Source organism: Neopelma chrysocephalum, unplaced genomic scaffold (assembly GCF_003984885.1).
Source record: "Neopelma chrysocephalum unplaced genomic scaffold, ASM398488v2 Primary Assembly neopelma1_253, whole genome shotgun sequence".
Classification (NCBI taxonomy): domain Eukaryota; kingdom Metazoa; phylum Chordata; class Aves; order Passeriformes; family Pipridae; genus Neopelma; species Neopelma chrysocephalum.
Genome location: NW_020897915.1, coordinates 1,017,538 through 1,031,193, shown reverse-complemented (window position 1 = coordinate 1,031,193; position 13,656 = coordinate 1,017,538). Strand labels below are relative to the sequence as shown.

Below are 13,656 nucleotides of genomic sequence, written 5' to 3'. Positions count from 1 at the left end.
AGTGGTGCATGGGCTGGACATGAACCATCTGGAGTGCCAGTCAGTGGGTCCAAGCTCCTTTTTAAGCCCCAGTCTAGATGCAGGACTTCCAGAATACTTCGGTGCCATTCCATGCCTGGTGCAGGGTGCACAGCTTTGCATCAGGAGTAACACACTGAGAGGTGACAGAAGCAATGTGAGGTGGAGACTGACCTCCTGTGCTTTATACAGGGCTCTTGGAGCAAATCTGTGTGAGCTTGGACGTGCCCTAAACCCTGTTAGTGGCACTTGAGGTGTCAGTGCTGGCTGAGTGAAGGAAGATCTCCCTGGGGAAGTGGGAAAGGGGGGTCTCATCTGCAGAAGACTGAGATCAGAAAGAAACTCTTTGGGATGCCACAAAGAAATATGAGCCTTGTCCCTAGTTCCAACTTTTTTTGACAAAAAAATAACTGAGGTGTTTTCTATGCAGAAACCTGGTGCAGAGTATGTCTCCAGCTGATTCCCTGCAGGCACAGCCAAACATGGGGCTCTTGGCCCCATTTTATTCCCGTGACAAATGCCAAAGTGTGGCACAAGCCCTGCCAGGATGAGGTGTCTTCCTGGACTGCAAGGCATCCCTGCCCAGGGGTTATGACAGGAGAAACTCATTCCTCTGTGAGCACATTCCCACTTGCTTTTATGGCACTAGTTCCAAAAGAGGTTAAAATCCTCCAGGAAAGGTGAGAATCCATGTGCAACAGGGGCAGACTTTAGCCATAGGAGCCGGAGCTCTCTGGCCTAGGAATAGGGAATAATCCTGTGCCCCTGAGTTGCTCAGGTCTAATTTTGGGGACTCCAGTGGTGTTACTCTGGATTTACACCTTCATAACAGTGAACAAAATCCGGCCCTAAATATAGGACGGCATGGCAGGAATTGGGGAAGGGCGTTTTTTCTCGCCGATGAGAAAACCTGCCCGTGGTTACAAGGGAAACGGGATGTCCAAGGCATTTGTTGGACTACCCTGGATCCCATCTGGGTGTCCCCATCCCCATTTCCCTTCTCTTGTCTCTCTTTTTTCCAGTCTGCACACAACTTTTAGTTTCCCGACCCGACGAAGAGAATATAAGTTCCTATTTACAGCTCATAGACAAATGTCTAATCCACGAGGTGAGTCGTGAGGGATCATCTCAGACTGTTGTTCCCATCACTTAGAAACTGTTTCCAAAGTGTCTGTTTACGTAAACCCTCCGGTTTCTAACACAAATATTTTTGGGGGGTATTAATAGTAATTCTGACAGAACAGGGCTGGAACGGGCGGTAGCTCCGACGTGGTGCATGGAAATGTTGCTTCCCCCCCACGCTCATTTAATTCCCAAGGCCTGGAGCTGGGAAATTCATCTGGCACGTGACAGTCCCGTCGGCAGCTGGATGAAAGGAAGAATCCCGGGATGAGCGTGCGGGCGGTTTCCATCAGACAGACCCGGCGATCCCTTGGCGTTGCCTCCTCCTGTTTTGCAACACGTGGGATTTTGCAACAGGGATTTTACATCTGTTGCTGCTCCCGGCAGATGTGGATGGGGGGATGGCTGGGGATGGCCCAGGCTGTGCCACAGGGCTCTGGCACGCTCCTGCCCTGTGGCAGGGAGGGATGGCTGGTGTCCCTGGTGTCCTGCAGCGTTTCCCACCCACGCTGGCTGTACCTGGAAGAACAAGCTGCTTTCCTCAGCTGCCCATATGGCAGGGATCGGGAGGAGATCACACACTGGGGGAGCAGAGGTGGTGGGGGCTGGAGAACAAAGGCAGGAGGACATGGAGCTTTTCCCAGAGAGCCTGCACTTTTCCCACCAGTGCCAGCCTGTGTCCCAGGACCACCTTCTGCTTTGGCTCTGGCATAATCAGCACCAGGAGAGAGTGTCTCCTCCAGAGGGTAGTTCAAAGCAATCATCTCAGGCACTAATTAGCCTCCAGATTGTCCTCCGGAGACCTCAGCTCCTCTCTGCCGGCAGCATGGAGACCTTGGGCATCTAAAGTTAGCAGTGGTGGCACATGGGTGTCCCTGTCACCCACACCTCCTGTCTGGAGCTCTGGGATCAGGTCTATCCCCTGCTGGGGTGACCTTTGCAGGGAGCCTGGGTGGGTGACAGGGCTCACCCCGGGTCACCTCCCACAGAGAGTGGTGGCAGGATCAGAGCCAAGCTCTGCCCATCCCTGAGAAGGAGGATGGGATGCAGGATGCCACAGGGCAGATCAGCTTTCCAAATCCCAGCTTTTCCCACCCTGGCAGCATTTCCAGAACCATGTCCAGGTGACAAATTTCACCACCCATCGGGACCCACCATCAAGCCCCTGCTCTGCCAAAAGGGGTTGGCAGCCTTGGGGCACAGGCAGGCTGTGTGACTCTGGGACACAGGGAATGCTGCTGGAGCGTTTTCTCCACCTGAGATGAGTAAAATCCTTGAGGGAGACCAGGGTTTCTCTCTGGACTTGATGATGGCCAGCTCCAGCTGCTCTTCTTTACCCGCACACACATCCCTCCTCCCTTTGTCCAGAAAAATATTCATTCAGTTCCTATTTTTCTCTCTCTTTTTTGGGGGACAGGCGTTTACAGAGATCCAGAAGAAGCGGCTGCTGTCATGGAAACAGCAGGTGCAGAAACTCTTTCGGTCTTTCCCTCGGAAATCCCTCCTGGAGCTGTCAGGCTATCGGCAGCAGAGGAGGTAAGCGGGATTTTGGGAGGGGAAGGATGGATGGATGCAGTGGCCAGAGCAAGAGCATTCCGAGTGGGACCAGTGTCTCCCAGAGGGAAAGGATGGATCCTGATGGACTCAGAGCCATATTTTGGGAGGCAGGAGAGCAGGAAAAGCTTCAGCAATAAGACCCCAGGCGCTGGCTGGGAAGGGAACAGGGTTTTACTTGCATGTGGGTTCAGTGCCTTCCCTACTGATCCCACCAGGTTTCCCTGACTCCAAATCTGGCACTTCCCAGCTGTGGAGCATATCCCCAACGCTGGGCTCTGTGTCTGCTGCCCTTTGCTGGTGGCATCAGCAGTGAAGTTCCCCCAAAAGCTGTCAAGTGGCAAATAAAAAGGGCTGTGCTGGGGACACTGTGTTTGCTCACTTCCAAGGTGGATTTCAGGTGATCCTGAGAAGTGTTGGAGTATGGCAGGAACAGGTATTTTTAGATCAGTTTTAGCAACATCAGCCCTTTGCTTCATTCTGCAAAATCTGGTGTATTGCACTCTGGTGCAAGTGATTTATTCTCCAGAAAGAAAGTGTTTTGGAGTTAACTGGGAGCAATGGGACAGCTGGGATGAAGAGTTCAGAAGGAAGGATCACAGAACTGGAGTGGTCCCCGGTTCCATGAAACAAAGTATCTTGGAATGGATTAAAACAAGTGGTTTCAGTGTTGGTGACAGGATCAAAAGTGGAATAGACAAGAGCAAAGGTGTTTGATGGACCTGTTTGCTGTCCCAGCTGAATGGGCAGGGACACCTAGGTGACACCAGGTATTGAGGGCACCCTCACTGCTTGTGTTTCCAAGGATTAACTGGTTATTTTTTGTGTCATTCTGTGGGTTTTAAATGCAAAAACCACGTGGAGAGGGATGCTGGTGTGTGCAACCCGTCCCTCCTGGAATTAAAGATGGCTTGGTGTTCTGAGATGTGCGTTTCAGGATGTTTGGGCTTTGTGGTCTTAGGTCTGGATGGTTTTGCTCTGGCCACAGGGAGCTGGATAAGGGATTACAGTGTGGAAATGGGAGTGGGTGCAGAGCCAGTCCCACCTCTGCAGGAAAGCACCTTTCACTCAGTCCTCCCTGGTATATCTTGGACTTGTTAGGTCAATCTGACCAAATTTTACAGAACTTGAGAAGTCTCAGAGAGGACCATCTTTTTAAAAATGAACCTTCTGGAAGGGGAGAAGGTCCAAGTAAAGAAAACCCAACAGCATAAGCTGAGCTTTTATTAGACTCTAGAGAATCCACACACAAGAGATCTCAAAGAAACCAGGTGCCTGGGGCATTACTTATTTTACCTTGTGTTTAAGAACAGGCCCATTTTGCGGGAGTAAAATAAACTTTAAAGAGAACAAATGTGAACCTGAGACCTGCCGAAGGGGCGGGAGGGTGCCTGGCACTGGGGAAGAAGAAAGGATGCTGCACACCCAGACTTCCTCCTTCCTGCTGCCCGTGCAGGATGGAAGGACCGTCCTCAGTGGGGTGGGAGGGTCGGGACCCCTCTCCTGCAGCCCTGTCCTCTCGTCCCCTCACAGAGGGGACTCACAGGGGTCAGTCCCTCACCCCCAGCGCTTTCTCTCTCCGCAGCCGAGGCTTTGGCCAGTCGAACTCCCTCCCGACAGCCGGATCCGCGGGGGCGGGGCTGGGCCGGAGGAACCCCCGTCAGTTCCAGATCCCCTCCCGCAACCTCCCCACGGCCCGGCTGGGGCTGCTGGGCCCCACTGGGCTGCTGGGCACCCCCCAGCGCAGCCCTGCCGCCAGCCCCGCCATCCTCAAGCAAGGCAGACAGGTTGGTCCGCGTCCGTGGCAGCTCCAGCCCTTCCGTCCCTTTTCCCACAAGCTTCCTTTGATTTTCCTCCTCTAACTTGTCTGGATCTCTTTTCTTCCCCCCCCTACCTCTTCAAGCAACTAAGAGCAGTTTGCAAGTGTTTGGGTTGCGCTCCCCTCAGTGGCACAGTGGGATGTGGAAGAGGGACCTGCAAGAGGCGGGCAGAGGAAGAGGTGGATGGGGGAGAGCTGAGTCCTTAAAGGAGCTTACAAAAATAGGGAGAGAGACTTTTGACCAGGGCAGATCGTGAAGGACAAGGGGAAGGGGTTTTAAATTGACACAGGGGAGATTTAGATGAGATATTGGGAAGGAATTCTAGACTGTGAGGGTGGTGAGGCCCTGGCACAGGTTACCCAGAGAAGTTTTGGCTGCCCCATCCCTGGAAATGTTCAAGGCCAGGTTGGATGGGCTTGGAGCAACCTGGTCTAGTGGAAGGTGTCCCTGCTCATGGCAGGGAAGTTGTAACTAGATGATCCTTAACGATCCCCCATTCTATGCTTCTGTGAGCCCAAGGGGGTTGGTTATAAATCCGTGGCACATTGTTTCACATCCCACACTTTGTTTGCTCCCCACAGAACCTCTGGTTTGCCAACCCTGGGGGCAGTAACAGCATGCCCAGCCGGAGCCACAGCTCGGTGCAGAGGACGCGCTCGCTGCCCGTCCACACCTCCCCGCAGACCATGCTGATGTTTCAGCAGCCAGGTAGGCACCAGGTTTGCTTTTTCACTTACCCACAGCCCACTGAGACAAGAGGAGGTGTGAAAGGAGCTGTGCTGGTGAGCCTCAGTGCAGGCACATGGCCTGTGACAGCATGGTGTGTTCCCACTGAGATATCTTTGAATTCCTGAGTTAACTGAACCACAGACATTACTGGAGGGATTTTTGACCCTGTATATACCATCTATATATAATCATGGTGCTGGTGCTTTACCTACCTTGCTTCTGAAGGGCTTGTGTCAGGTGGAATGGCAGTAGCTCATCCATCACTTTTTCCTCATGGATGGACACGGAGCCCCAGTGTGGAAGGGCTGCCTTTGTGCGCTCAAGGGAAATTCTTTCCACACTGCGTGTGAAGGGAAATGGTGCTGTGTCAGTGCTTCCTTCCCAAACACTGCCAAAATGCTCCTGTATATAGGAGCATCCTCTGAGTCAGGGAGGATCCCGCTGACCTTGGACCCTGACCCTGGAGCATCCTGCCCCTGAGGAAGCCTGTTTGTGTATCCCTTCATTAGCCTTTGAGTGTGCCTTTTCCTACCGACACACCATAACAATTTGCCCCACGGGACAGGGAGTTCCATGCCCCCAGTAGGCCCACCCTCATCCGCAGGCTCCTGGTGTGGGCTGGCAGCTCCCCTCACCTCACACGCCGCCGGTGTTTAACTGCAGCATTTGGGCAGCAAATGTTCCGTGCAGCAGGAACAGCGGCTGTTCCCGGGTATTGATTAAGCACCGGGACAAGGGCACTTTTCTCAGGCGTTGGAGGAGAATAAATGGGTTTCTCCTGCGTGTCAGCCTGCGGTGGATGAGGGCGTAGGAGGATTGGGGAGCCAAACTGCGGATGAGTCGCGAGGAAAATAAGCAATAATTCAGTGCTGGGCTCACAAACCCCTTTGTGCTGGGCTGTGGGAGGACCTCAACCCTCCTGGATCTTATTCCATGTCTCTGTGAGCCAGTGGAAAGCGGGACATGCTGTCCAGCAGTAGCACAAGCTGTATTTGCAGGTTTTGCTGCAGGGTGGGTAAAGTTTGCTGCTGTTTAGTTTAGGATGGGGCGTTGCAGCACACCAGAGTTCATGTGTATCCCCCCCTTTTTTGTGGGAGCCAAGCCTGGGAGCCAAGCTGGCCACGGAGAAGCCAGACAGCCGGTCTGTGCTGCCATCCCATGTCCAAGCACTGACCCTGCCTGCACGGACAGCATCCAGCCCTGAGAGGTCCCCAGGGCTGCACCCTCCCTGGGTGGGGGTCCCAATCTCCCCCCAGCTCCCCCCACATCTCTCAACAGCACCTGAACCCCTCATTTCCATCCCCTTCTTCTGCAGTGCCATTGAGGCTCCCCAGATTTATCCCTTGGGATAACGGGGAAGTGATGACTATTTTTGTGACCATCTCTTGCTGGAGGTGATCGCACCAGGAATGGAAGCGCTGCCTGAGCCCAGTCAGACCCTCCTGGGGCATTTTTGGGGTGATTCCCCCACCCACACAGAGCAGGGCAGGCAAGTCCTTGACCAAGGCCTCCTGTTCCCTTTCTCCCTGCAGAGTTCCAGGTGCCGGTGACTGAACCTGACATCAACAACAGGCTGGAGTCCCTGTGCCTGAGCATGACGGAGCACGCACTCAGCGGTGAGCATTCCCTCCTCCTCGGGCTCTTCCAGCACGTCCACGCCTCCTCCACTGAGCCCCCCAGCACCTGCCCCTGCCCCGCGCCCCCCAAAAGCTGGGACAGGCTGTGGCTGTGAGGGGGCGGGATGGTGGCGGGGCTGGATGCAGGGATGCTCCCAGGGATGCTCCCGAGGGCGTTCAGACAGGGATATTGTCTCCCCTCGGCGAGGTGCCGGGGCAGGGGGTGAAGCCGAACGCAGGGATCGCACCAGCACTAGTGGAGTCTGTGCTAATTAGCCACTCGTCAGCTTGCTAATGATAATTAGTGTTAGCTTGCTACTCTCGTTAGCTCTCGATAAACCCCCTGCCACTGGATGGGTCACAGGTTTTGGAGTGTTTTCCCTTCTGCCACTGGATCCCTCGTTTGGCTGGGGGGTGCGGGAGCCCCACGGCGCGGGGCTGAAACCCTGCCGGGCGCTGGTGGGTGCCAGTGGATAACGGGCACAGGGAGGGAGGAGGATCAGGGGGAAAAACAAGCAGAAAAGATGGAAAAGGCAGCAGCAGCAGCAGCAGCGTGATGGAGAGCCCAGTGCAGCACAAAGCACCGGCACCGGAAGCTCCCGGTGCCCCTCACCGACAAGGGATGAGCCCAGAGACAGGATGAGCACGGCCACCAGCATCGCCCGGACCTGGGATAACCCGAATAACCAGCGCAGGTCATGCTCCCAGCAATCCTGGACTGCACCGGATGGTTGGGGACAGGAGTCCTTGGAGAGGATGAGAGCCACTCAGAGCCCTGGGAGAGGACGAGTGCCACCAGGAGTCCTCGGGGAGGACAAGTGCCACCGGGCTCCCTGCGGATGCGACAGCCCTTCCCAGGGAGAGGGACACGAGAACAAGGACTGTGAGAGGCAGCAGGGCCCTGGCAGCATCCCTGGCCGGGAAAACAAGGACACTGCTGTCACCCGAAGCGTTTCCCCGGCGTGTTCCCAGGCGAGGCTTAGCTGTCTTGTTCCTGTGCAGGGTACTGTTCCTCTGAGTTATTTTCTCCAGGTCGCATTCCCCGAGCCTCTCCAAACCGGTCGTGCTATAAATAGCTCTTAAAAAAATAAACCTTCGGGGGAGAAAAAAAAAAACAAAAAAGGCGTAACAAACCTGTTTGTTTTCAGTCTCGAGGAGGGAGGTGGCCGTGGTGCCCCGGGTGGCAGAACAGGGAGTGCTCTGTTCCAGAGCCACCCTGGGAGCTGCCCCACGCCGCTCTCCATCCCGGGGATGGGGGTTTGGGATGGGGGGTGGTTGGGGCTGAAGGGTTGGAAATACTGTTGGGTGCTGATTTCTGGCCCCAAGGGGTGGGGAGAGGGGGCAGCTGGTAGCAGGTCGGTTGTGAGGCTTTGGGGTGGGTTGTGGATCCCTCTCTGCTGGGATTGGGCTGTGGCTGGATGCATCCCTGCTGCCACGGGATGCTGGGAACAAGGGCTCTGGAGAGACAGAAACAACTCCCGGAGCTTTTTGTCCATCCATGATTCTCATGGAGGAAAATTTTGCATCCTCTGTGGTGCGAGTTTCGCAGGGCTGGGTGAGCTGGGGGGCAAGGCAGCCCCTGGGACTGGCTCCGTCCCCATCCCCCCACTCCTGGCCAGGGTGGCAGGAACTTGTCCTGCTGTAGGAGGGTTCCAGACTCTCATCCACCTTGTGGCGAGTCTGGGCTGCCAAGAAACCACCTCTGCTCCCAGAAGAGGGGTCGTGGCAGGCCTGGAACAGTGTTGGGACAGCGACGTGGGGGGGCTGGTGCAGGGTGGGGACAGTTGGTGACACAGAGGGACCAGCAAAGTGGTGACACCCCAAAACCTTTCCACACCCCTTGGGGAGATTTGGGGAGCGGGGTGGCCCCGTGGTACCGCCTCACCTATGGGGTGGTGGGTTGGGGGTGCTCCGGGGGGTCCATCCCCCAAATCCCCAGCTCGGGGAGGTACCAGTGCTCACTGGAGCTGTTCCTAACTCTCCCTTCCTTGCAGATGGTGTCGACAGAACCTCCACGATCTAGAAGGCGTCGCGACGGGGACGCTGGCCGGGACAACAACTGCTGCGGGTCCAGCGGCGAGGTCGGGGCTTGCAGGGAGCCTCAGCGATAGCTTGCATCCTTTCTCCTCTCCTCTCTCCTTCTCTCTCTCTCTCTCTCTCCTGTTTTAATTTTGTGAATGTGTAGATTGTCCTTGTGAACATATCATTAGACTTGGAATTTGTGTTGTCATTTATTACATCCATGCTGGGGGCGGGGTTGGGGGGGGAAAGGTGGCGGAAGCTCAGCGGCGATGACGGAGCAGCGCGGGGAGGTCGGGGGGGGATGCGGAGCAGAACGCTGACAACGGAGGGGTCACCGGAGCACCGTGGGCAGACCCTGGTCCTGGATGAGGATACCAAGGAGTACGGAACATCACGCAGGGGTGTGTGGCCCAAAAAGCCCTTTGGGGAGGATTTGCCTGCCCCGCCGGGGGCCTCGGGGCCGGCGGTCCCACCTCTTGAGTGCCGCTGCGTTCACGGACTGGCCCAGCGAGCCCAGATTTGAACAGAAATAGTAAAATAACCCCAGAATTTCCTTTTGGTTTAACCAAGAGACCCACAGTTTGGAGGCAGCATTGTGCTCAGGGCAGCGGAGGGTCGGCGGGTGCCCATCCCTGTGTCCCGGCGTGGATCGGGATGCTGGAGGGAGTGGGGGCATCTCGCCCAGAGGAGGGTCCCAGGGGATGTTGGTTAAGTTGGGGGACACTGGGAGAGTTTCAGTGTCTCTTGCCTTGCCTGTGCAGGTACCAGGAAGCTGCTGCATCCTGGCTTCACACATCTGGCCCAGCCTGCCTAAATCCAGCCGTGACGGGCTCTTCCAGCCCTGGGGTGGCCAACAAGGGATGAAGGAGCCCCCAGATAAAACCTAAGCCCCAAAGGGCACCAAAATGCAGCTTCACAGCCCTGTTTTCTTGGCATTAACCATGTGCCAGGCAGGAGATGGGGATGGCAGTGGCTGGGCTGCTCCTCACCCGCTGCTGCTTTTTATAACGGGAGCTAAATTTGGTGTTAAAGAGGTAAATCTGGCCTGGTGCTGCTCAGACCTGGAGCGCTGCTCCCGCTGGTCCCGATGCTGCTCCACGTCCTCTGATGGAATAATAATAATTAATGTGAAATTAGTTAATGAAGGGAGGTGGTGGGTTGCAGCAATATTCCCAATTGGCACTGATGGGCAGGATCGTGTGCTGGGATCAGCAGGAGCCAGGCTGGGGGCTTAGGGGGAGCCGGAGCATTGGCAGGGTTGGGAGATGTGTGAATGCCAGGAGATGTGTGAATCCTTTTGCCATGCAGCGTTTTTTAAGTTGTTGTTTCCTAAAAAAAAAAAAAAAAAACAACAAAAAAACCAAACCCAAGTGCCAAATGCAATGTTTTATGTTTGCTGTTCCTTGGTGTCCTGCTTCCCAGCGGGCAGGAGATTGAGGCGGGGGTGATGGGGAGGGTGGAGAAGGGAAAACAGGAAAGCCAGGGAGGTTGGGAAGAGGTGTGAGGAGGTGGAGGCGAAGTGGGGGGTCGGCGCTGGGGACCTGGGTCACCCCCAAGCACCCCCAGCTTGTGAGGTGTGAAGGGAACCGCCGTAGCAGGAGCCTCCCTCAGGGAGGCTCCAGTGTATTTACAGAGCTGAAATTCTATTTATTCCTTCGCTGACTATGGACACGGAGGTTTTCTGATTGTTCAGAGAGATTATTTTGGATATATTACCTATTAACTTGCTATGGCTGGGAACCATGATAATGTCTGTTATTAACAACCACCAAATAATTCAATTGTTTTTTTTTCCTTTTGTTGTTTAAAAAAAAAAGGCAAAAGAAAAAAAGCTTATTTTCCATTGACAGTGTAGAGGTTAATAACGACTTAGTTGTGTTTGCTGTTTCTTGTTTTGTTTTGGTTTTTTTTTAAGTAAAAACAACAAAGAAAGTGGCTTCAGTTGCGTTCGGGAAGTGCTGCCTGGCTCTGGCTGCCCGTGCTGAGTGCGGGCAGCAGAGCTCCAGGGGAAGAAGCTTAAGAGGAAAAGAAATAAAAATTATTTATAGAAAGAAAAAAAAGCAAAAAAAGAAAAAAAAAAGAAAACTAAAAAAAAAAGAACACAAACCCCAACAGTTGCATGAGCGAGGCTGTGAAGTCAAATATTCAGTAATAAAGCGGCAGTGCCTTTCTTTTTTGTATCCCCCGCTCACCCCGCTGCAACTGTCCCATCCCACGTCGGAGGTGTCGCCGCCGCGGGGTCCTGGGCGTGGGGCGGGAATGTCCCCCCCCCAATCCCGCTGCTCTCCCAGAGCCAGCCCCGGGCCCCCCCAGCGCCGCCGGGGACCTTTTTCCTGGTGCTGTTCCCCTGAGCCGTCCCCGGCTGCGCGGGGAGCCCGGCCAGCTCAGCACCCAAGTGGCCTTGGGTCCGGCGGATGCTCCCGCGGGGAAACAACCCCTGTCCCTTCCAGGTGTGTCCCCCCCTCCCCAGGGACAAGCCCTGAGCTCGGCTGGGCTGGAGCTGGGCTTTACCTGCGCTCGCTCAGCTCATTAAAACCCTTGGAGGAGTTGGGAAAGGGGGAGGTCAAGCCCGGCCAGCATCCGGCAGGAAAATCCAAAACTGTGATTGCCGCCCGCGAGCGGAGCCGGGGGTGGGTCAGCGCTTAGGGGAAGCGATTTCTGTTGTCACCTTTCTCCATGTCGGGGTGTGGCTGCGCCCCAGGTTTGGCTTTTGGAATGTGCCTGATGGAAAGTGGGTCCCGCAGACGTCTATAATTTGCACACAGCGACGATAACACTAAAGTTGATTTTATACGAGTCATCAGAGTTTGCAAAGTGAGTTTTATTTTTTGTATTCCTTTATCTTTACTTAAAGGTGAATGTGTATTCCTCTGGGAGGAATAGGAAGAAAAAAAGAAAAAAAAAAAGAAAAATACTTAAAAAAACAGGAATGTTAATAATGTTAAACAGAATACTTCCTCCCTTATTAATATATATAACCCTGATGTATTTATGCCTATTGTAAGCTGACTTTAAAGAGCTTTGACCTCTTTTCTGTTGCATGCCGTTCCCGGGCAGCCTTTCCTTGTCCATGCATGCCTTTCGTCCTGGTTTTTCTGTACAAAGTTAGTGCACAAAAGAACTATTTTTGCCTAGTTAATGTTGCCGAGCAATGCCTATTTTTTAAATTTTCCTTTTTTTTTTTTTTTTTTCTCCTTTTTTTGGTCATATATGGCAATAGCATGTTTGTTACATGTAAAAGCTTCCCGATATAAAGAAATACTAATGTTTGGAGATATGCCGGTCTTTGCAAGTGTACAGTTTTCCAATGTTGTTCCCAGTGAAAACACCCTCGTGATTTCCACTTGCTCCGATGTATTTATTACTCATTTCCTCCCATGTAACTCGGAACCATGGCTATATTTCATATCCGCGGTATATTGAAAGTGAAGGGAGATGATTAATACAAGGTTTTGTAACACTGGGGTGTGGCGCCTCCTTATTTATCCTCCTCTTGGCAGACTTTATAACAGAAAAAAAAAAAAATGGAATTAAACCCACGTTCAGCCCCCGTGGGTGAGAGGGAGGAGCCGTGCGGTTCCACAGGGGGTTTAGTGTCTTTATATATAAACCCGAATCCCTGGCATTCCCCACGCAGCTGCTTCGCTGTCCCTTTGGGATGCCCACACCCAGGGAGATGGTTGGATACAGGGTTTTCCTTTGGGATTGGGGTGGGAGCAGCTCGGAGGCTGCGGAGGCACACAGAGGAGCCGGCTCGGCCTCAGCGTGTGCATGGAGACACCTGGGGTGGGATTTGAAGGTTGGGTTCATTCTGGGCTTAAAACCTGCAGGTTTCAGACCTGCCTGGGGCTGGAGTGGGTGGGGAAGGACACTCGGAGCAGACACTCGGCCGTGGGAGGTGCTGAAGGCGGGACTGTGGCTTCTGCCCCTGCTTTTTCCATATTTTCTCAGACTGAGCCTCCGCTTCTCCAGGCTGACCAAGCCCAGCTCTGCAGGCTCTTCCCAGCCAGTCCAAGCTCTGAATCATCACCTTGGCCATTCCTGCCCTTGTGTCCCTTTCCCTCCGCAACACTGTGGGCCTCCAGAGAGCTCCTGAGTGTCCTGGACACAGCTCACTGCCCCTCCACAGGCATCAGGGGGGCTCATGTCCCCCGCAAGGAGCAGAACTTGGAAAAATGGGGCTTCTTCAGGTTGTTTGAAGGCTTCATCTGCTGCTCCTCCTGGGAAGAGATTCCTAGTCGGATCACCAAATGTTGGTGAGGCCAAACACTCAAAACCATGTCCTAAAGCACCTTCTATTTAGGATGCTCCTGAGCACCCCGGGCAGGACCACCCCAGGAGGGAAAGATTCCTCACAGTGTTCGGTCCCACCTGGATTTCCCGGTCCAGGAGAGCACCCACATCCACAGCCCAATGGCAACATCTCCCTGTGCCTGCCGGGAATCAGCCTCCCGGCACAGCTCAGACAAGCATTCCCTAAATCCCAGAGAAGCACCATTTCCTTCCATAAACAGTCGGCCTTTCCAGGTCCGTGTGCCGCCGTCTGGGTCTCACAGCACGGGTTTGTTGCACTAACAGAGAACGAAAAGGGAAAGGAAAAGGCAAAAAAAACACCTCTGGGATGGAAAACCGGAGCTGGAGAGGCTGAAAAGGCTCCAAGGAAAGTCCGTGGCAGTTGTGTGTGGTTAGGGAGAGTCTGTGGGTCCCACCGGCGGGCGAGCTGGAAAGAGGCTTAAAATACAAAAACCTAAAGGAAAAAAAAATAATTTCCGTGC

At 54.1% G+C, this 13,656-nt stretch overlaps 1 protein-coding gene across 6 annotated transcripts in view; it reads left to right on the top strand.

Annotated features, from left to right (window-relative positions):
* Positions 1-12,341, top strand: part of SAMD4A (sterile alpha motif domain containing 4A) — a 98,861-nt gene extending 86,520 nt beyond the window's left edge. For 3 of the 6 annotated variants that reach the window (XM_027703966.1, XM_027703964.1, XM_027703967.1), the window contains 5 exons: positions 1,041-1,126; positions 2,558-2,676; positions 4,280-4,481; positions 5,096-5,222; positions 6,776-7,974. In XM_027703966.1, coding sequence (XP_027559767.1) covers positions 1,041-1,126; positions 2,558-2,676; positions 4,280-4,481; positions 5,096-5,222; positions 6,776-6,975 — 734 coding nt within the window. In that variant the 3' untranslated portion in view covers positions 6,976-7,974. Of the gene's footprint in view, positions 1-1,040; positions 1,127-2,557; positions 2,677-4,279; positions 4,482-5,095; positions 5,223-6,775; positions 7,975-8,853 lie in introns of those variants that run through there. The other 3 variants (XM_027703968.1, XM_027703965.1, XR_003537380.1) reach the window with 2 other exon arrangements.
* The last annotated feature ends 1,315 nt before the right edge of the window (positions 12,342-13,656 follow it).